Below are 24,079 nucleotides of genomic sequence, written 5' to 3' on the forward strand. Positions count from 1 at the left end.
GGACGAAATTAAATAACTCGCACTAAGTTTATATTCGGTAATAAGTATTACAACATAGTACTTAACGCACACTGGGCAACCGCATTGTCCCGCTTCAGAAACCACAGGGAACTTACAATAAATTCGTCTGCAGGAGCACAGGAATCCAGCTTAAGATTCGCTTAAGTGCATGAAAGAATAGTTAGAACTGATTATAAACCGTTGCACTTAATCACTCTTTCAGGTAATTATTCTGGGGACAATAATCACACAGTTGAATGAAAATATTGTCTCCGGGACAAAAATAGATGAGGTAAGAACAATTAAAGCACACGAGAAGCCCGAAAATTGATCGTTTGACAACCCGGCGATCGTCCTCCCTGCGCTGGAGAAGGTGCTAATAGCACTCCAAGTCAAGGTGGAACTGCATACGCCAAGGGCTGCGTGGCCAATGGGAAGTTTGGTCTTTAGTATTCGAACTCTGAATATGGTGGCACCTTCAGTTTCAAATAAGACACTTACCCTGGTGGCCGGGCTAGCCAGGGTGAACATTCTTCCCGTACTACTCGTGGGACCAAGATATGGACTTAATCAGAAAAACAAAAACCCGACGATAGAAAAAGAGGTGATGATGCCAGGTGCATCACCAGTTAACGAACTGCTGGAATTCTGCCAGGGAACAGTAGCCGTCGAGAGCGCAACAACCGTTGCTAACGCTGTGCTGAAACCAACAGCAGGGACGGATTAGTGGATTCTAGCTTGGAAGCAGAGATCGCTTTCAGATCATAGTTGGATACTTTGTAGTCAAAACTTCGTCGCAGAGGTCTCCAAATCTTCCAGAGACCCCAGGGGGAGGAAGTTTGGTCAAGTTATAAAGAACAAACTCTCCGGTGGGCAAATTGTTAAGATTGGCACAACAAACGAACTGGAGTCGAAGGTGGTTCCCTCTAATATGAGTGACATCATGAAAGAAGTATTGGGAAATATGTGCCTATGGGCGACAACATAGGGAATCGGCATAAACCGAGCTAAAACGGAACTGATGCTATTCACCACCGAGGTTACCTGAATTCCACCTAACGCGCCGAACGAACAAAGGTTGGTTATTTCTTTAAATGTAAAGCATCTAAATGTTATCCTGGATCCAAAGCCAAAATGGAGATTGAACATAGAACTGCGGATTAAAGAGGCCGGGCTCTGCAGTTCTCCCTGACAGATGTTCTTAATTTACTCATACACCCCTCCCCCCAGTCGTATGAAATGCGCTGGACAGCGAAACCCTATGACCATAATAATATCCTGATGAAGCATTTCGGAAAATCAGGGCATTCCCCAAGGACTATGCTATACACAAGTTGAACTTGACGAGAAACTGTTTACTTTTCAACTAGGGTAGACTGGAAGTTTGGTGCCATATTGCAAGGCTATAGCACAGTATTCTTCACCGCGGGATCAAGGATGGTATGTGAAGTCGGTGCGGGAGTTTTCTCGAATACAAGTAGTCTATTTGAGCCGTTTGTGCCCCAGATTTCGCCAGTATATTCCAAGCGTAAGTACTGGCGATACCGGAAGTCTATTGATGGCTGGGCATGATCCGAGCCACAAGCGTAAAATAGCCATTCTGGTCGGCAGCTAAGTGGCCATTGGCGACATTCTCCAGCTTAGTAAGGCAGTGCAGAAGCGCGCTGAACAGTGTGGGAAGCACACGAAGGTCATCCTCCTCTGCGTTCCCGATCATAGGAATATAGAGGGGAATGAGCGGGCTGACGGACTGTGCAGGGTGAGCTCTGATCTTGCCAGTCTTTCGGCGGGTAAAGTCACGGACCTCAGATGGCGGAGATTCACCACCTGCAGCAAATCAAGAAGGATTTGGCCCGCCTATAACAAAATCCGATCACGACGTCGATCTTGTGCTAAACGTGTGCAAATGTATACAAGATTAGGTGGGCTGCACGGGGCACTGTTTGTGGCATCCAAACGGCGCCCCACAGCGCTAATTGGGCTCCTCGGGGCGGCCACTGATACTTATCTTCCATACTCATCTATTGGCATGCCAACAATGTCCTCGTTGCGCAGAATATTTGGGCCGATTATTATTGTAATCCAGGCTATAACCCTACATGTATTTATTGGGTACTCCAACTTTTAGCTTTGAATTCAAATTAGTCCTAACTCCATACGAATTTTGAAGGACTGCGTTGCGGGAGAAAGCGATAGACTAGTTGTACTGAAATAACGAAACCTTTTGGAAGTTAGGATGAATATATTAGAAGTTGGAAATAGCGCTTCCGATAGTTGTGTTTGGTCTCGTGGGAGCCAATATGACTCATATAATGGACAAAAAACTATAACAAGTCGGGAAACCGGAAGCTGGATGTTCAGGTATGAAAGGTTTTGTGTATTTCTTTTATAAAGACATTTGGGTGTGTATTTGTCCCATTAGTACGTAGCACGTAATATATGCATGGAATATCCACTTTTGCGCGATATTGGCATTTAAAATCTTCAATTTAGAGAGAAGCGAGAAACTTGAACTTCTATAATTTTGTTGGTAATAGTGCGATTTTCATGGAACCTGGTAGGATCATGCTCTATGTTATAACCTATATTGTTACAAAATTTCATAGGGCTAGGATGAACTGAAGAGGGGTTTGGTAGTCAATTACTAAAAAATGATCGTAATATACTATTCTTAACTTTATTTGAATAGATATCGATATGAAGGGTATTTCGGAGCCTAGGCACTATATAGTGGGAACCTCTTAATTTTTTTCAGATTTTGCGGTTGGGTAATTTCTGAGAATGGGTCCGTTAAAGAAATGACCACTTTCGTGCCCCCGCACTCCCCACCTTTCCAGCAAATTTCAAAACTAATACCAGCTTCGGAAATTATTAATCGAGACCTTTCATTTGATCTCCCACATGACTATATTTGATGAAAAAAACTTTTACACCTCCTTTTGCATGCATGGGGACCCACCTTAAAGTTAATGTAGAACTATGTAACTCACTGCATGCGTGTGCATTCACAGTTCCCACCTTTCCACCGCTATAACCATCTCTGAGAAATTTGCGTGTGACGGACAGACAGACAGACGTCAAACCGATTTTAAGAGGTTTTGTTTTACATAAAACCTTAAAAAAACCGAATAAGTTTCAATTCACTGGCTATTTCGGAGTTCATGGATATCCGCGAGATATAACATAGATGTTTATTACCTGTGTACATATATATTCCTTTGAATTTCATTCAGTGTTCGTGTTAAAGAAGAAAGTCACTAAGAATAAAACTACATACCTTTGATCTTGCAGCATGAATCCCTCTTCACCTCTTGACAACCGTTGACAGGCTTCCCTTCTTTCTGCATCTCTACCGATGCAATCACAACGGATATAATCTGGATCACTCTCGTCTAAATCAAAATATTTAACGCATCGATGCCTACTTCGTTCTGGGCTGGGCGTCACATGAGACAATGACGCACTATTTATTGCACGCACCTGGGGTCGATCTATACAATGGCATTCTGTATGATTAACTAATGTTAATGCTTCAATAACCGAACGTGTTTGCTCCATAGGGATAACCTGTAAGGAAATTATAAGATGGAAAATTGTTATTAGTTCGGAATATTGCCTCTAATAAACTCTAGAGATCTTCAATAAACATTTTAATCGTGCGTAACTGGAAATCTAATTTTTCATGCATATGTAAATGAAGGAGGTAGTCTACAGGCAAATTAAATAGAGGAAGCTACTGAATGTAATAGTTAATGGCTGTTCGTGAACGTGCTGGTTCAGTCCTCTCCCTAATATTGGCCTTCAATAATAAATCAGTGCCTGCGGAGTGGAACTTGGAGGAAGAGTCAACGAAAACGAGGAATTTTCAAGCATCTTCGCTTGCTAGAAACATTACTCCTCCACGATCGGAAAGTTATTTGAGTTTCGCGTATGCATAGGTTTATTGTATAGATGTAGATAGTCATTCAAAGAAACCCATTTATTAACTTTTCTCTTGCATGGAGGCAATCCTACACACTCGTTTAATTACTAACCGTGCTACGCCGCATGGACATATTTTTCAAGCCGCACCAGACGCAATACGAGCAAACAAGAAACAATAACATCGCACGTAAATTGAAACATCGATCATATGTCGAATAAATCAAGGATAATCTCTGGCTAATCTTCTATTTATACAGTTCAATCGCATAGCATCGATAGCTTGGGGCAAGAGGTTTATTGGGCATTAATCAACGGTTGATGCGATTTATTGAAAGCTGAGTCACACCTTCTGCACGTCTGAAAAATATCTTATTCTCAGTTAAGCGTAAAATCTCCTTTAATCGTCTGAAGTATGCTCATTGCAGACAATCTGATTGTGGAAAAATACGTACTCATATGGTATTTGTATATCTTGAAGCAAACAATCCCGTCTAGCCGGAGCAATTTATAGTTTATGTGAACTCGGTCAGTAAGGCCGATAGCAACGTACAATTTCTTAATGAAAAAGTCAAGTCAAGAGAGTTTAATTCAGATTATCAGCTTTGACCGCGGAAGTAAGTGAGGTTGAGGTTGACCAGCCCATAAGGAATCGTGGCTTTTTAAATTGGATATATATACAATATGATAGCAGTTATGTACATAATAATTTTATCAGGTGCAAGATACTCCTTATTGGGTACAGTTAGAAAATTTCGTTGCACGTAACCCTTCATAATCTAAAAGAATAACCTCGCAGAAGTAAGATATAATTATGAAAGCAGTGCACCAGAGGGAAAAGTGTAAACTCATTTGGTTACTTTTATCGGAGACACTAATCATAATGACATCATTGAACCGTTTATTAAATTTTAAGGCTGAATATTCAACAGGGAATTGACCCGACTGGGCACCAGAATGGAAAAACATTCATGAGAAAAACATGGAATTGGAATAGTTTGGATTGCATTCATATTTTCTTGTCGGTTAAAGCTCAATTAATAATCCTCTAGAGCTTCGCCCACACGATCCAAAATATGTTAAAGTATCTATTTCGTTATTGTGGCAATAATCTGTTAAATTTCAACCAGGTAAATGCAACCAAGCACTCATGAGTTTGTTATGCTCGCAAAGTCAATCATGGAAATTTAAAGGAAAGGTTAATAAGGATTAACCTGCCACATGTAATTTAGTGATTGTTATATTAGATTAGGTGGAACATATATTGTTCGAGTTATGGCAAGCAAAAATGCCATCAGGCCAGTAAGAGAGGAAGGAAACAACAACAAAAAGTAAACAAGGCAACAGTAATTTTCGTCAACTTAAGGGGTAAATTCACTGTTAAAACACAAACAAGTCGGGAAACCGGAAGCTTGACGCTTCAGGTATAAAAGGTTTTGTGTTTTCCTATGAGAGGAGCATGACGTAGTTCTCCATTGGCTTATAGCATTGACCCGAGATAATGAAATCGCTCAGTTCTGGGCAGGTGACTGCCATTGACAGAATTGAGCGATTTAAATATTTCGAGGGGCGGGTTACTGCCATTGCCAGAACTCAGCGATTTAAATATCTCGGGTCAATGCGATGTAAATATCTCAAATCAATGCTATCAGCCAATGGAGAACTGCGTAAAATTGAAATTGTTTCACGCATTAACGCAACCTGGATGAAGTGGCATTCCCCAACTGGTGTTCTTTGTGATCGATGTATCAGCGCACGTCCCAAATCTCAAATTTACTACAATGTCGTCCGTCTGCCATTCTCTTTAATGGGGACGAAGATGTTGCATTGCAATGGTGGCGTGACACGTTTTGATCACGTCTGAAATGAGAATATCCGCGATCGATTTGGGTTTGCACCGATCGTGGAACAACTGCGAGAGAGGCGTTTTCGATTGTGTGGTCACGTAATTCACGCTGACGAGAATTCAACAACCAGTATTGGTCAAAACATTGAAGTCAATGGTAACAACCCAAAAGTCGGCCAAAACAATGGTAGCTTGATACACTGGATGAGGATTTAAAGGTCTCGCGATTACATCCTGATCAGGCATTTGATAAAATAAAACGACGAAACCGATCACGACGAGCCGACCCCGCTTGTGAACTGGAGGCTGAAGAAAAAGAAAAGGATGTGAGGAGCGACGAGTGCACGACAGCTCTGTGTAATATAGCTAAAAATCCCATTACCCTCTATTTTCTAGAAAGCGATTTAAATAAATAATTTGATGGAAAGCCCTGTATTGATAATAGTCAACTTCATGCGCTTCACACTCTGAGTTTAATATTATTAGCAAATGCCAAGAATTTAACCAACAACCGGGAAACCGGAAGCTAGACGCTTCAGGTATGAAAGGTTTTGTATATTTCTTTTATAAACAGATTTGAATGTGCAATTTCTCCCATTAGCACGTAGCACGTAAAATATGCATATATTATGTGATATATTATGTGATAGTATTGAATTTGCAGAGGAGCGACAGTTTTGACCTAGTATAACTTTGTTAGTAAAAGTGTCATTTTCACCAAATTTGGCAGGATCATGCTCCATACTGTAGCCTACAACTGCAAAATTTTGTGATTCTAGGGTGAACTTAAGGTGGGTGGTGTGTGGGTATTTCGGAGCCTAGGCACCATATAGTGGCAGCCCTTTGATTTTTTTCAGATTTTTTGGTTTGGTAGTTCCTGAGAATGGGTTCGTTAAAAAAATGACCACTTTCAACCCCCCGCCCTCCCCACCTTTTCAACAAAAGTCAAAACTAAGACAGGCTTCGAAAAGTACTAACCAAGACCTTTAATTTGACACCCCACATGACTATATTTGATGAAAAAAAAATTGACACCCCCCTTTTGCATGTATGGGGACCCCCCTTAAATTCGTCGTACAAGGATGTAACTATAACTAACACTATATGAATGAACGTTCACAGTTTCCACCTTTCTACCAAATTTGGTGTCAATCGCTATAACCGTATCCGAGAAAAATGCGTGTGACGGACAGATAGACAGACAGACAGACAGACAGTAAACCGATTTTAATAAGGTTTTGTATTTACACAAAACCTTAAAAAGGGCTAGGGAGAATTAGATTCTTCTTGAATGGAATTTTAATATTTCACTCGAATGTCAATTATTCTCGTTAATTATGACGTCAGCATCTTATTTGTTAGGCTTAGGATGCTGTTAATTAGCACGAAATTGATAAGTTCTATAACTTTGATATTAATAGTTGGATTTTCATGGAACTTGGCGCGTGAATGCACGAGACTGTCCTCTATGTCGGTGCAAAATTTAGTATACCTACGATGAACTTGAGGGGAGTTTTTACTCAATTTCTAAAAGTTGATAATATACTATTAGTAAATTTATTTGAGCAGATATCGGAGTGGGACATCTCTCGAAGGTTAGATTTCACCTAAGTGTTTTACACAAAGGGCCGCAGATAAATAGATTCTTCATAAATGCGACTTTAATATTTCACACGAATGTCAATTATTCCGGTTAATTATGACGTCAGCATCTTATTTACATGGCTTTGGAAGTAGTAAATTCGCGCGAAATCGCTAAGTTTGAATTGCTATAACTTTGGCGTTAATTGCCAGTTTTCTACGAAATTTAGCATTCGGAAGTCCTAGGGTGTATTTAAGGGGGTTTTTCAATAAATTTCTAAAAAGTAGTAGTGTACTATTAGCAAGTTTATTTGAGCAGATAACGGAATGAGACATATTTTGAGGCCTAAATTTCATCTAAGCGCAGCACCCTGATTTTTTCCGGATTTTTAGGCTGGGTAGTTTCCGAAAATGAGTCTTGTCTCACTTTAAGTGCGTACATTTTGAATTCTTACTCACGCACTTTGCCATTCATGCCAAAACTAATGTCAGTTTCGGAATCAAGACTTTTCATTTAACCTACACGACTATTTCCGGTGAAAAAAATTTTTGAATCCCCCCTTTGCATGCATGGAGAGCCCCCCTTTAAACTCCAGCTAAATTTATGCCACTCGCTGTATGCGAAGGATTTCATAGTTCCCATCTGTCCACCAAATTTCGTTCGGATCGGACAGACAGACATTGAATCGATTTTAATATGGTTTTGTTTTACACGAGACCTTAAAATCGGCCTTTCTTTTTAACCTGTTTGAAATGTGAAGTGCTCAGTTATTACACTTTGAAGTTTCACTTATTTAAAAAGGCGGGAAACTGGAAGCTGGACACTTCAGGTATGAAAGGTTTTGTGTATTTCCTTTATAAAGGCATTTGAGTGTGCTGCTGTTGTACCTAGCACGTAATATATACATACATGACGTGATTTCGTGTGATATTGACATTCAAAGTCCTGAATTTGCAAAGGAGCGACAACTTTGACCTATTATATCTTTGTTAGTAATAGTGCGATTTCCACCAAATTCGGTAAGATTATCTCCATATTATAGCCTATATTGCTGCAATTTCATGGCGCTAGGATTAACTTAAGGGGGTTTGACAGCTAATTACTGAAAACTATAATAATATGCTATTATTAACTATATTTGAGCATATTATAGGTATGAAGGGAATTTCGGAGCCTAGGCATCATATAGTAGTCGCCTGATTGATTGATTTTTTTCAGATTTTTCGGTTGGGTTTTGTTTTACACAAAACCTTAAAAATGGTGGTGGCCTAGCGTAGCGTTTCAGGAGTTTCCGATGAAAAAAAGAAATTGGGAAATGGAAAACCTTGCACTAAGCATATTTAATTTAAGGAAAAATTCCTGGAATTGGTATACGTGTGAAAATAGGGATGTCAATTTTAACCTTTTGAAGGTTTTCAGAACAACAAAATCTTATTAAAATCGATTTACTGCTTGTAACACGCACTTTTCTCCAAAATGGCTACACCGATTCAAACACAATTCGGTGAACATATGGGAACTAAAAAATCGCACACCACCAGTAAGTGATATAAAGTTTAAAGAGGGCTTCTCATATATGCAAAGAGGGGGGATGAAACAATTTTCTCACCTAATGTATCCATTGTGGAGTATCGAATCAAAGGTCTCAATTAATACTTTCAGAAGTAAATTTTAGTTTTGACATAAGTTGAAATGTACACACTTATATTGAGACAGGACTCATTTTCGGAAACACATAAATTTAAAAAAAAAATCACGGCGATGGGCTTATATAAAATCAAGGCTTCAAAATATGTCCAATTCCGATATCTGTTCAAATAAAGTTAATGACGGGATATTACTAACTTTCCGAAATTATCCTAGCAGTACCAATTTGCAGCAGCATAGAGGATAGCATTCCGCATAATACTGAAAACTTTCATGGAAATCCGGCTGTTAGTATCAAAGTTTTAGCAGTTCAAACTCATCAATTTCGCGTCATGGGGATAAGATACGCATGTCCTATTTAACGAGAATAACTGACATTCGAATAAAATATTAAAGTCTTATATATGAAGAAGCTAATTCTCTCCAGCCATTTTTAACCTTATTAAAATTGAATTGCTGTCTGTCCGTCAGTCACAAGCATTTTTCTCGGAAACGATTATAGCAATTCACACCAAAATCGGAAGGAAGGTGGGAACTATGAAAGCTCGAATATACGTCATTCTATGTCGAATTTAAGGGCAAAAGGGGATGCAAATTTTTTTTCACCAAATATAATGCTATGATATTTGACGTTGACATTTATTGGAAAGGTGGTGAGTACGGAAGGTCGAAAGTGATCATTTTTTTCAGGGGCCCATTCTCAGAAAATATCCAACCGAAAAATCTGAAAAAATATCAAGAAGCTGCCACTATATGGTGCCTAGGCTCCGAGATACCCTCCATACCAATATTTGTTCAAATGAAGTTAATAACAGAACATTACCATAATTTCTAGTAATTGGCTGCAAGACTCCCCTTAAGATCATCATAGAATCATGAAGCAGCAGTCTAGGCTATAACATAGAGCATGATCTTACCAAATTTGATGGAAATCGCACTATTACTAAGAAAGTTATAATAGGTCAAAGTTGCCGCTACTGTGCAGATTCAAGGCTTTGAATGTCAGTATCACGTGAATATTCTCCCCTAATATATGCATATACATTACGCTGCTAGGTTCTAACGGGACAAATGTCCACTCAAATGTTTTTGTAAAAGAAATACATAAAAATTTTCATACCTAAAGCGTCCACCTTCCGGTTTCGCGACTTGTTTGAATCGATGTTATCATGCTCCTAGTGCGAAATTAACTGTAATCGATAGAATACTTTCCATAGCAAATAGCTACTGAAAAAGTTCCTTACACGGGAAACACAAAACCTTTCATACCTCAAGTGTCTAGCTTTCTGTTTCACGACTTGATTTAATTGAAAAAAGAGTTAAAGAATTGACAAAAATAGTTAGATACAGTGTAACCCTAAAATAATAACAATAGTTGGCGCAACAATCCAATTGGATCAGGGTCTTGAAGTGCGCTCGCCCGAGATTATTACCCTGATTTGACTCAGGTACTCATTAACAGCTGAGTCAACTGGTATCCGACGTCAAATCAGAATACAAAGCCCACTGCCACCAGTGAGATTTGAACCCGAAGCAGTTCTCCAGGTACGAGGGCTGTTCACTATCCCAGGATCTCCACATACTGTTCTGAGCCAAGTAACCTTGGGGCAACCCACTCCATCCGTCATCATGAATGGCGCAACAACCGGTATCCGGCCTATGCCTGCCTTAGTAAGGAATCCTAGATACCCCGGTTTTGCTCCAAGGTCCACCAAATCGATATCCCTAAAAGTTGTCTCCTGACCTTCGCCATCGCTCCATATCAGGCAGGGTCTGCCCCTTCTTCTTTTTCTTCCATAGATATTGCCCTTATAGACTTTCCGGACTAGATCATCCTCATCTATACTGATTAGGTGACCCACCCACCGAAGCCTGTTGAGCCGGATTTTATCCACAACCTGACGTTCGTGATATCGCTCATATATTTCATCGTTATGTAGGCTACGGAATCGTCCATCCTCATGCAGGGGCCTAAAAATTCTTCAAAGGATTCTCTTCTCGAACGCGGCCAAGAGTTCGCAGTTTTTCTTGCTAAGAACCCAGGTTACCGAGGAATTCATACGAATTAGCCAGATCATCTTGTCCAGTAAGAGCTTTGACCTTATGGTGAGACTTTTTATAAGCTGATATAGGGTCTGTTGGCAGCTAACATCCGTGTGCGGATTTCATCGTCATCGCTGTTACCGGTTGCGATTTTCGACTTTAGATGGGAGAAATTTTCAACGATCTCAAAACTGTAGTCTCCTATCTTTATTGTTTCCATTTGATCAATGCAATTCGATGTTGTTCGTTCTTTGGTTGATACCATGTGCTTCGTCCTGCCTTCATTAATGTGTAGCTCAAGATCTCACACCGCCTGCTCGATCTGAATGAAGGTGGGCCGTACATCTCGGGTTGTTCTTCCCATAATGTTAATATCGTCAGCGTAGGCCAGCAGTTAGGCATATTTAACCAATTCGGCTGTAATTCCATTCGATCGACATATGGTTTTATACTTGGTGGTGGGAGCATTTGTTCGTCGTCTTCAGTTGGCGGGACCTCCAACTAGCCGATATTTTGTTTTTTTTAACAGTTCATCAAAATTCTCTACCTATCGCTTCAATATGCCCATGCTCGCGGAAATCAGATTTTCCTCTGTGTCGGCAGGATGAGCATCGAGGTGACTTGTTGGTAAAGCTTCTGCTGACTTCTTGGTAAAACTTCTGCGCCTAGTGCGGCTGCTCAATGCGCTTTCCATGTTCTCAAACCATTTGGTTCTCCCAGGCTTCCTTTTTCCGTCTGTGAAGTCGCTTTTCCGCTCGACTGAGTTGATGAGTTTCTGCGCGCAGCTGCGTTCTGAATGCAATATTCCTCGGTATTGCTTTACTTTCGTTCCTTTACTAGCTTACATTCATCGGCCCCGGAAGGGGGTCCGAAAATTTATCAATGCTGAGAGGTGGCGGCGTTCAATCGACACATGGTCAATTTGGTTGAAAGTGGTTCCATCTGGAGTAGGCCACGTTTGTTTGTGGACTGCTTTCCGCACAAAGCAGGTACTTCCAACAACCATTTCGTGTGATACTGGTAACTGAATAATTCGCAATCCGTTATCATTGGTATCCCTATGTAAGCTATGGGAGCCAATGTATTGCCTGAATACCCTTCCTCTACTTGACATTTAAAATCCCCAAGTATGATTTTGATATCATACTTGGGACAGGCTTCGAGGGTCCGCTCAACTGCCTTGTAGAAGGTATCCTTTTCCGACTCTGCAGGGGCGTTAATGAGACTTATATTTCTAAATTTGTCTTGCAAACGCCGAGTGTATAATCTTTCGTTTATATTTTCAAAGCCAATAGCAGCAGGTTTTATTTTTGAACTGACTAACAAACCTAGTCCGAGCATGTGGTTTACTGGATGGCCGCTATAATATATAGTGTGGTGGCTCTTCTACAGGAAACCAGTCCCTGTCCAGCGCATCTCTTGTTAACAGGCTTATATCCAGACAGGGGATCGGCTAGCTGCTGAGCAGCACTCGATCTGTACACGGAGCGCATGTTCCATGGGAAAATGCATAAATCGACCCATCCATCGCCACTCAACTAAATTCTTTGTTCTTTGTTCTTTGTGTCCAGGTAGCTGAGTGATTAGAATACATGGCTGTCGTAATGAAGGTCGCGGTTCAAATCTCGCTGGTGGCAGTGGGATTTGTATCGTGATTTGACGTCGGATACCAGTCGACTCAGCTGTGAATGGGTACCTGAGTCAAATCAGGGTAATAATCTCGGGCGAGCGTAATGCTGACCACATTGCCTCCTACAGTGTTCTGTAGTGTACCGTTACGGTCTTGAATGAAGTGCTCTAACACACTTCAAGGCCCTGATCCAATATGGATTGTTGTGCCAACGATTATTATTATTATTATTATTATAAATTCTTTATTCGAAATAATATCAGGTCAGCTTTCTCCGATGATACGTCGCAGATAGGTGTTCAGAGAGGCTCGCTTTAAATGCGTTACTCCCATATAGCAACACACTGAGAATAGTAGCACAAAAAAAACTCAAATTGATCTTCGTGTTAAGATAACTGCGTTCGTAGATTTTAGACAATCCAATAAAAGCGGATCTTGTGCTGTCAATGCTTCGGGAAACAGTTTGCAGCCACCGTCGGTTATACGAATTGATCGACGCTTTCGACACCATGCTTATTAATGAAGGAAGTGGGAGTGCGATGATTCAGTAATCTCGGGGAAGAGTTTCAGACATCACGGATTTCTGTACGATTGGAAGTAGCAGATCTGCAAAAACTGCAAATGCAACGACAAATAACTCTGTGTAAAGACCGTCAAGTCTGTAGGCTGTACTCCTTAATCTACTGCTGACTGGAGAGTGGTCAATTTGATTCTTCATGTGGTGTTGGTCAGTTGCAACCTAACTAACCTTATGGCAAGCTCTGTGCTCGAAAAATGTGTCACTAACACTAACTACCATTATAGTTGCGGACACTGAGTTTCTCCATGACATGTCCGACTAAGGTGTTTTCAGAGCCTACGTTGGCATTTAGATGTAAGTCAAACTAAGCAACAAGGAAAATCAATATTAGATTAGAAATACAGGTACCTTCCGTGAATTACTTTTAGTCATATTCTTGAAAAATTATGCAATCACAAAGTTTTTTAAAGAGAATTGATAAGTTGGTCTTGATTTTCTTTGTTTAACAATCAAGAATGTTGAATGATTGGGAAAATTCCCGGTGGGTCTGGAATTTTCTACAGGGCCGGAAATATAAATTTAAATGAAATACATAATTTTATCCTTGGGCTCCGATTTTTCGCATAATTTTTACCCCTGACCCGAATTTACTTTCTACGGCCCTAAAGCTAGGGAGCTAGGAAAACCCTTTTTAACGATTATATATGAGTATATTTACAGATGTGGAGAGCACATTTGCCGTAAAAAAGTATTTCTCTAGCTTCACTTAAAATTCAGTTGAAATTTATAAATTACTCGTACTTTGCTCTTAGACACATATTAGTTAGAATGGATGCGAGGATATATAGTATACATTACCGACTCAGAGCACTTACACAAAATAACAGTTTATGAGTGCCATGAACGCATAATCTGAGAATTAATGGAAATCAGTACGAAGACAAGTCTATTGCTTTTCGAGAAAATCGCAATCAAACCCAATAATGCAACACTCTCCATGAACAAACATTCAAACTATTGCTAAATACTTGTGGCTACAATTTCAAATCCGCGGTAACATGAATATTAAATAGCCTAAATAGGCTCCAGGTCTGTGGCAATATAAATAAATATACGACAATATTAATATTTCATAATTCAACAAGCTCTCATAGGAACAACAATGCGTCGCGACACTAAATAAACAATACTTGTCACCACCTAGTGAATATTGATTGTTCACGACAAATTTATTCCGACAGGTGGACGAAATCCGTTTCATTTGTCCTCACCTGGGCATTCTGCGTTATGTTTGTACAAACATGCCATAAAAGATACTGAGTATCAACCAGGTAGTCAGCCACCATAGGAAATTCCATAGAAATGTTTGCTTTACAAATGACCGAGATTCAACTACTGCTTAATAATGAATTTCCAGCGGAAAACGACCCAGAACACAATTCAATGGAAAACTGAAAACCTTTTGTGGGATCAACGATGAAAAATATGAGTGGATTCAATGATTGTTAGCGCAAGTTTAAAGTAGAGTACGTACTTAGACCACGAGAAGTGAAATTAATAGGCTGAATCCCTTTGAAAGAATGACCTGAAGCGACTTATTCTATGTATTTCAAGGTGCGAAACTCAGTGAGGAAGGATATTGTCTGGGTTCTCCATTTCCACGTTAATGAAAGCTATAAATCTCTTGGGCATAAGGAAACTTTTCCTTTCCCATACAGGTGTGGCAGGAAGTTCAGATACTTTGCCTGCGTCATACAGAACACCGTCGAATGGATTCTTGGTCTAAACATTACGTATTTATTCCTACCATCTAATTTCTTAGAGAAGTTGAAGTCATTTTCTGTTTAATTTAGGCCTCTTCTTTAAAGATAGACAATAACTAAGCAAAAATAAAAACAAGTCGGCGCTTCTGGTATGAAAGGTTTTGTAGAGCTAATATGATGGTTCCATTTATACATAGCTCGTAGTGTATTTGCACCACCATTATTTTTTCCTATTTTTCGCTGGTGCAACTTCTGAGAATGGGCCTTTATAATTGGAGATCACTCTCTAACTTCTTCAGACGACCAGAGCTAAGAAAAGGGAATTTCTAAGAACCCTACCATTCATATGATCCTTGCATTTCAATATTTGGACTATTTCAATTTCCTGGATCCAGGAAGTGTTCACCCTAATTGATGCATGAACTTATACGCCCATAAATTTGAACTTTCCTGCAGATAATGTCTCGGCCTGATTTTTGGCAAACGACGCCTTTCCAGGGGTTGCTGATTGTATGATCCAAAGGAAGAAATCTATGAACTTCTCGTAGAGTTATACTTTTTCTCAAGCACTCTCGATGATTACCTACCTTGTCGTGGTAAGGCAATTAAGTAGGGAAGATCCCATAGGGAACGAGTGGTGACACCTGATGCTGAATGGCTAAGATGTGGCCGTGAATGGTAGACTTTGGTTACCAGGCGACCCCAGTTTCAACTAGCCTTGTCTCAGCAAAAATGAATTTCGCGAAGACCAACTTACTTGCCTCTGTACAACTAAGGCCATGACAGGCAATTATGAATAATTCCAAATCAAAAAACCTAAAAGAAACAATAACCAGACCTAAATTTCCATCGTGGCTATTCTGCCCTGAGTGAAGGGACAATTTTGAGCTCATCAATGGAGAACCTGAGTCTAGACTCATATTCTGCACTTATTTCAGTGAGAACGAAACAAATTGGGACCTAGTACTCAATGGACGAGCGCAAACAGGCCCCTTCTGTCAGTCCTCCCGGCTAAAGTCTTGTTAACGGGTAATCATTTGCCTTCGCACAGCAAATCGACTTCGGGAAAACTGCCTTTTAGCGAAACAATGCCTCCGGGCAAACCGATTCGGGGTAAACTGGCTCCAGGCAAGCCTCCTTTGGGCAAACCACAACCCACGGGCTGTGACAACGTTGAAGGGAAAGGAGCATCCGAGGAAGCTGCAGCTAAGGACAAACCGTAGCGGCAGTGGTCCGTTGACGATCCCAACTCTTCAAAATAAATAGCAGCAAAAGCGGCGCGGCCGGCAACGGCTAAGTATTCATTTGTAAAAAATGTTACAGCTAAACCTTGCCAGCGAGAGCACAATCAATTGCTTAGGCAGCACTTCCTTTACTAGTAGCGCTCTTGAATCGGATACTAAAAAGATTTAGGAACAAACGGGTTGCATGCCGGGTTTACAAAGGGTTTGGGACCGTCGCAAGTGTCGGCTCCTAAAGTTACGGAAGGGGACGTGGAGCCCACGGCATTTTAATCTGAAGTGTAGATGGGATACCATTTTTTTTAAATCAATTTGCAGCATTATCAAGTAGCGACACACTTATCAGGTTTCCCATTAATAGCTGCAAGACACTTATATACTTCATACAATAACCATGGATTAGTGGTAAGAAAGTGCGCATGGTGGCTTGAAAAGACCTCCAAATTAACTGGGTTAACAACCTATGGGATGGTGACACCACAACGCTTAAAAAGTCAGTCTTTGGGGCTCTGTTTATTTCTCCTATGACGTAGCAGAAGTTCCCAGTGAAATATTCATCAGGGTTATCCAAAATGCCAAAAGCAAAGGCATGGAGATAATAACAGGATCTGATGTCAACCCCCACCATATATGCTGAGGAAGCTCCAACAACAGAGCGAGAGGGTCGAGACTATTGGAATATCCGTTAGGAACTGAACTGCAGATCCTCAATTTGGGTAATGAACTCCCTTTCTTTAACGTGGTGAAGCGAGAAGTCATGGACATTATGATGGCATCCCCTGGCATAGCGGCTCTATTTGGAGAGTCGAAAGTATTAGAGAAGCCACTAGATAAGCCAAAGAAAGGTAAAACACTTTGATGATGAGGATGCGTCTTAATCGAATTATATAGTCTGATTCTCATCTCGAGGCCGACAGGTACATACAGTCTTCAGCCGAGAGATTGGAATCTGGTATGTAAAGTAAGATCTTTTGGAGATTAAAGAAGATGGATCTATCTATGCCGTATATTTCCGCCTGGAATAAGCTGGTATCCCTACCTATTGATTCAAAGTACGCTTCCTTTAGACCAATCACCTTGCACCTATTCCCCCCACCATGAGGAATTTGGCAGTGTACCAGGTAGTCATCTGCTCGTTTAAACCGTAAGTTACTGCCACGCTCTCCTACTTTGCCCTATTGCTCCAACTACATAAAACTTCTTCCGGAAGTGAAACCTCGTTCTGATGGCATCCATTATTATCAATCTTCCTTCGATTTAGGCAGCTCCCCGCCTCACGGTTACTCACAGCCATTCTGAACATCACCCTCCTTGCCAGCATTTGCATGTGCAGATGGAGAGGAGTCACGCCCAGTAGGACCTCTAGAGATGCTGTTGGGCAGGTTCTCACGCCCCACTGATACTTACGCAAGCCAGTCTTTGAAGTTTGTTTAACTCCCTGGATGTTGTGCCGAGTTCAGTTCTTTCAGCCTAGATTAACGCCCCTGCGGTAATCATTGGTCTTACTATCAAAGTGAATATCCAAAGTAGTATAATCGGGGTGCAGCCCCATTTCTTCCTGCTATGGACCTGCAAGTCATCAGGGTCTCGTAGCTTTGTGCCAAATGTTTCCGATATGCGTCTTCCGGAGTAACTTTTGGTCTAGCGTAATTTCCAAATATTTGATTTGATGACTTTTTCAGTTGACTAACCTTACGTTTCCTAGTGAATGGTACTATGGTGGTTTTGGCTGGATTGATACGCAGCCCGTCTCTTTACACCAGGCACTAGTAATTCTTAATCAAGTTTAGTTTCTATCACACAGGGCATCCTCATATTTGCCCTTACAGATTAAAACAATGTCGTGCACTACCATACTCCACATAACCAGTAATAGTACTCCGCCCTGTGAACAACCTTGAGTAGTCTTCATGACAATAGAATTCGCACCTGTCGGTATTTCTATTTGCCTACTCTCTAACATTTTGCTTATCCAGAAAGTCAGGATGTTTCCCATTCCCTTGCGGATTAGGGCATCTTGTGCGATGTGTTATCAAATGCTCCTTCGATATCCAAAAACGGACACAGTGCTATTTCTTTTGTTTGAATGATCAGTTTCGGTTGACCGTCCTGCTCGGTAAGCGTGTTGACATTGTTGTATGGGATCACGCATTAGAACGTTATGATGATCTTCTCCACCGTTTTGAGCAACGTGCTAGGCAAATTGGTCTGAAAGATTTAGGGTGAAAAGGATTCTTTTTACCCGCTCTTGGAGTAAAGACAGCATTCCCATGCAATATATCCTAGGACTATGCTTTCCCTTACCACCCTTTGAAGAGATTCAAAGATGATTTATAGGCCTCTCTCGATTAGTACTGGGACGATGCCATCTACTCCGGTTGATTTCAGTGGTTTAAAGGTTCCCACTGTCCACCTTACCCTAGCTTCCGAGCATACCTCTTTTGCTAGTTTCCGGTTTTCCTTTCTTCCCTGTTTATTCGGAGTTTGGATCAGACAAGCGTCGAATCTAAGTCATCCGTAAAGGTCATCATGGGCTGACTGTTGGACAAACCATTGGTTGACTGTCCTGCTCGGAAGGCATGTGCAAAATCCGCGGTCGGTCGACCTGGCCGAAATCGAGGAAAATTGAAAATATCCACGACCCCGGGTCGTAAAAATTGACAAAAATGCAAAATCGTGGGATTATGACGGGCAATACCTCGTTCGAACAGGAAGGCGGCATTGGTAATCTCCATTAGGGATTCTGGAAGGAACTCATGCTCGAGTTGGTGATCTGAAGGATGCTATGCTGTCCGAGTTCCTGCGAAATATGAAGCTGGTGCTGAATTCATATTTCTTGGTAAGAAATAAAATAAGCACACTGAATGTGTTCCATGGATGAAGGCTGATCTGGAGCAGACGAACCTGCCTCGGGACATTGGAGGAAGATGCGTGATTGGCGTGGCGGCACAACATCATCGCTTATTCGACTCGCTGCGAGCTTATTTTACAGCAAAGAGCAAGCAAGTTCCTTAGCTGCGGCTGTTTGTAAGGCAGATTGTGGACTGACTCCACTTAACATGAAGGATCGATCTTTTCATCCTCTGACTGGGGCGAAGCCAGACCAGGAGCCATGATACAATATACACGATACAATATACACGACAATTGCCTTTGGCAGCCATTTGCCGACCAGTATCTGTCGAACAGATGACTGTGTGCTAGGGAACTTTTTCCTGAGCTTGATGGATTTTCTTGTGCCATTCAAGAAGGCGTGGTCGCCACTCATGCTTATAGAAAGTTCATAATGAAAAAGCGGGTGGAAAACAATCAGTGCAGAATGTGTGGTTTGACATTGGAGACATTGGATCATCTCATTTCTGGTTGTATTGTTCTGGTGCCAGTGCATTTGTTTATTTATTAGTGCCTTACATACTATCATGGGCTGATCACGGGAACAGGTCCGCTTTACCGGTATGGGCCAGCATGTATTGGGACCGGCAACTTCTAACTGACCGCCATACACCACAGAATACGCCTGTCATGCTGTTGTTTGACAAGATGGATCGCTCCTCGTATATTATTGATGTTGCTTTCCCCCATAATGGTAGCATTGAACGTATGCGAGAAGGAAGCTTAAATATTGTGACTCAGTGAAATTTGAACTATTGGTTCGGGAAAGTAAAGAAATTTGGTGTTTGGAGAGGGTGGTTTTAGATCCCATAATATTGACAACTACAGGCATTGTACCCAAATCTCAAATAATGTCCAAGGAATCTCACACAATCTGATTCAAACCATGCAAAAATACACCACTCCGCATACGATGTTGCGGGGAGTTCCCGACGGATTCCCCATTAGCCCCTATACATTTTCAAATATGTACGATCGTTCGAGCCTAAGTGCTTGGCACTTAGTGCTAGAGTTAAGTAAAATCTGGTATTTGGCGAGGTTGTGACATCTAGGAAGATCTGGTCCCATTCACTTGCCTTAAGCCTTATCGCCCTTGCTTTTCTTCATGTCTATAAAAAAGTTGCTTATACATGCCCCATCGCCCAGCCCAGCTTAGGACTTCTAAGTTTCATTTTTGAGGTATTTTTTATTTCCTCTTTAATGGAACTGTCCTTCAGCTTCGGTATCAATACATTGATCAAATGGTTCTCAAAGCAATAGCACAAGCACTAATGACTAGACCCCGACTGCGAGGATCGAGGGACCCGTTTTGTAATTCTTAACTTTTTTAAAATGAAAACTTCAAGAAAAATATTTCCAAATCCGAATTAATGCGCTGGCATATCCGTGGTTTCCTTGAAGGGAGACTGCAGCGTATACCCTGGCAACATCCAGGTCCACTTCGAAAAATTTTTGTGGTTGGCAAAGCAACTTTCTGGCTCAATTTTTATTTTACTTTGCCAGTGAATTTTGTAAATTTACAATTTGGAAAGTGCACACAATTATTCATCCGCGAAATTCTTTGTTCTGCTTTCAAACCCGGTCATTACGTGAAAAAGTTGGAACATTTTATTTCATCAGAAAATTAGAGGTTCAGGGTAGGAATCTAAAGTGCATACCTAAATGAGTTTTACTTTGGTGGGTCTATACGTGCAAGAACAATGCTATTTGGTAGCAAAGTACAGCGAATGCAGTGAACAATGGTGGGATTAAGGACTACAAGAATTTTTATCTATCTTAACACCAGAAGGATGTCAATTCATGTTGTACCTAACGAGTGATTTTTCAAGCTCAAATTGGTATTCATTGAAATTAGAACTAAAGATATAGACTAAATCAGTACATTCAGAATTAGATTGTTTATATCGAGTGTGTTGTGGGTGGAGAGGAATCCATCTAGCACCTATAAACTAGCAAATACGTTTGAATTTCTCGCACTCAGTTTCGAGGGTTAAACCTAAATCGCCAATGAACACGTTCCCCAGGATTAAGTTCCAAGCTAAAGTATGTTAATTTAAATTCCGTTCTAGGAATTACGGTTGAGTGCTTATGAAATTTACAGACGAACTTGAGTGCACGCACGGCTCTCAAAGCGGACTAATGCACACCGCACTGAAATATTAAATTAAGCCAATGGTGGTAATGTTAGCATTTACTTCGCATGCAAGGTACATACTCTTGGGACTTAACAACCTTTATTTCGTACGCTAATTATAGTTAGGACTAGGGATTCGCTACTTACGTAAAAATATAGCACAACCGGAACAGAAGTTTTCACAACACAAGTTTTGGTGTCGGGCCAACAGCATCCTGTGTCGTCACCGCATCTATGTAAAACTGTGAAATGTGGAATGAAGCGTTTCGATGTATTGTTCGATATTCGTATCACTTTTGGATGAGGATATTTACAAAGTCCTTCCTTTTTGACAAGTTCCAAATGTCTTGCAGCAGCAACTGAAAGAAAAATCATGGTTGGAAAATAAGCGTTTATCATTTACACTATTAGAAAGCAGGAAAATGTAACGACGCTAATCGCCCCCCCAACTATTTATTTCCAAATTAGAATGCAGCCAAGTTGCTGACAATTTTGTTTAGGGGTACCAATGCAACAACACACCCAACTCTCTTTAATTTGTCCTTGGAAAAATCGGATCCGTTAAAATATGATGAGCTGATGCCATCTGAAGATGGCTTAAATATTGTGACTCAATTTGCAAGTTAGAGGTATTTCAGCAATCAGTGGAGTCAACAAGAGAAAGAGAGGAAGACAAGGCGCATAGCCCAGACAGGCAGAAATACAGAAATCGAGAGAACATCAACATGGGGGAGCCGAACCACCTAACTCTGTCAGTAATAGTAGTATACCAGTAGTGTACCATTTCGATCAAACTTAGGCATATCATGCTTTATACTATAGTCTATATTACAACCTTTATGACTCTAGAATAAACTTTCCAGTCAATTTCTCAAAAGCATGGTAATATTATGAAGTTAATTTGATGATATATTGGTATTTTGAGACCTGACAGCTCTTTCTTGGCAAATGACACCCCCTTTGGCGTGTAGAAGAAGGAAGAAGGATGTAATTCAATACATGTATGAGCATTGATAGTTTCGACCAACCTACAAAATTTCATGTCAACCGGTGTAATATTTTCTGGGAAAAGTAAGTATGACAGAGAGACAGACATCTGGCCGATTTTAACAAGGTTTTGCGTTACACACGCTTTCATCGATTGCACCATTTAGCTTGGTCAAACCAGTTACTGAACGCCATTTTATCCCAGTTGCGCTAATGCGTGAAGCAATTCCATGACGCAATGCACCATTGGCTAATAGATTGGTTGGAGAGATTTGCATTGCTTAGTTCTCTGCAGACCTTAGCACTTACAGTGATAGATCCTATTTCATTTGGGTCCGTCATCAAAAATTCTGTTTCATTCAGATTCAATCTGAGATCGAGTCTGATAGCAAGTTGTCTGTTTAGACAAGTTACTCGAAATAAGCTTTATTATGAGACGCTAGGAAAGCATCATGTGGACATTGTATGTCAGGTGTGGTTGCGGCCATGACAGGAACATACAGGAGTGTGAGGGGGTACTTTCTTGATGAGGCCCGACGGAGGCACTAAATGGTTATCTTATACTCCCCACCCTTCAAATTGTACTCTTCGAAACGCGGTAGAGCACTAGTTTCTTTGGCGTTAGCACGCGCAACGTATATTGCATCAGTAGTTCCAGTTAGTGGCAAAACCCGCTTGATTCACGGTTATTTGAACGATTTCGCAAACATGGTTGTCAGGAATATGTTCAGAAAACTTGATGGTATGGGATAGCAACTGCATCGTACGGTAACTTTAACACTGTGCTGGACTACAACCACATTTTCCATATTGGAACGGTGGTGCTTTCTTATCAGTCAGATGGTTTTCTACCTTCGTCAATAACCCGTTTAACGAACTCCCTGAATCGCAATGTTGGGTCCCCGCTCTTTATCTTCCTGAGGTCAGGTGTAAAGTTGTGAGGTTCTGTTGCTTCCCCCGATTTCATTTGTTCTATTGCTTCCTCGAATTCGAAGTGGAGGGTGAACAAATTCTTCGGCTAAAATCTGCTCGAAATATTTGCAACTCGACGATGTGTAAGCGAAGTGCCGTTCTTGTCATTAACGCAACAGAAGTGTTCCATATACATGTATTATGCTGTATTGGTATTCGCTTTTGATGCGATACAGATATCGCATGCCGTTACGAGTGCCCAGGGCAACAGCGCTCCCTGTACAGGCCAGACGATATGTTAGGAGGATCTTTCCTAGCAAATCCAAAATGAAACTTGCTGTTATCGGCTATGAAACATGAGCGACTGGCTACGCACTCTGCGCTTGCAAGGCAAATTTCGAAGCATTTAAGTTTTACAGCCTTATCCCGGTCTATATCCAGGCGATACACCGACTATCCTAACTTGCCTGAAATTAAAAACGACAACTTACAGCTAATTATCCAGCTAGTATTGTCGTAATGGTTGTTGGAGTTACCAAGTTCATGCAGAAAGAGGTCCTAAAAAATAACATGGATCTGTCCGGACAGGATTACTTTCAACCAAATTGATCAGGTGATAATCGAACGCCGACACCTTTCTAAGGAATGTCAGAGTACATAGCTGGCCAATATATACCCAGATCAATATCTGGTTGGTATGAAACTTCGGATTTGAATAACAACACTGCCTGAACTTGAATGACTCACTTTTGATAATAATAATAATAATTTTCACAATGACTGATGCGATGACGATTGTAAATTAGCACGTGCAGACACTTACTCCGTCGAGCGAGGTAACAACTTCACAGACAGGAAAAGAAAACCCGGGAGCACCAACAATTCTGTGAACCCATGAAATCCAGGCGCGCCAGTTTTATCAACAAGTTAGCAGGATGAAGCTATACACACCCCTATACTG

The 24,079-nt window shown here is 40.9% G+C and overlaps 1 protein-coding gene across 2 annotated transcripts in view; it reads right to left on the bottom strand.

Annotated features, from left to right (window-relative positions):
- LOC119661602 overlaps window positions 1–24,079 on the bottom strand; it is a 99,453-nt gene that overhangs the window by 6,201 nt on the left and 69,173 nt on the right. For both annotated transcript variants that reach the window (XM_038071003.1, XM_038071002.1), the window contains exons 4-5: window positions 21,367–21,578; window positions 3,278–3,567 (exon numbers count right to left, since the gene is read on the bottom strand). In XM_038071003.1, coding sequence (XP_037926931.1) covers window positions 3,278–3,567; window positions 21,367–21,578 — 502 coding nt within the window. The remainder of the gene's footprint in view (window positions 1–3,277; window positions 3,568–21,366; window positions 21,579–24,079) is intronic.

The sequence above is a fragment of the Hermetia illucens genome, chromosome 1 (assembly GCF_905115235.1).
Source record: "Hermetia illucens chromosome 1, iHerIll2.2.curated.20191125, whole genome shotgun sequence".
In the NCBI taxonomy this organism is placed as follows: Eukaryota; Metazoa; Arthropoda; class Insecta; order Diptera; family Stratiomyidae; genus Hermetia; species Hermetia illucens.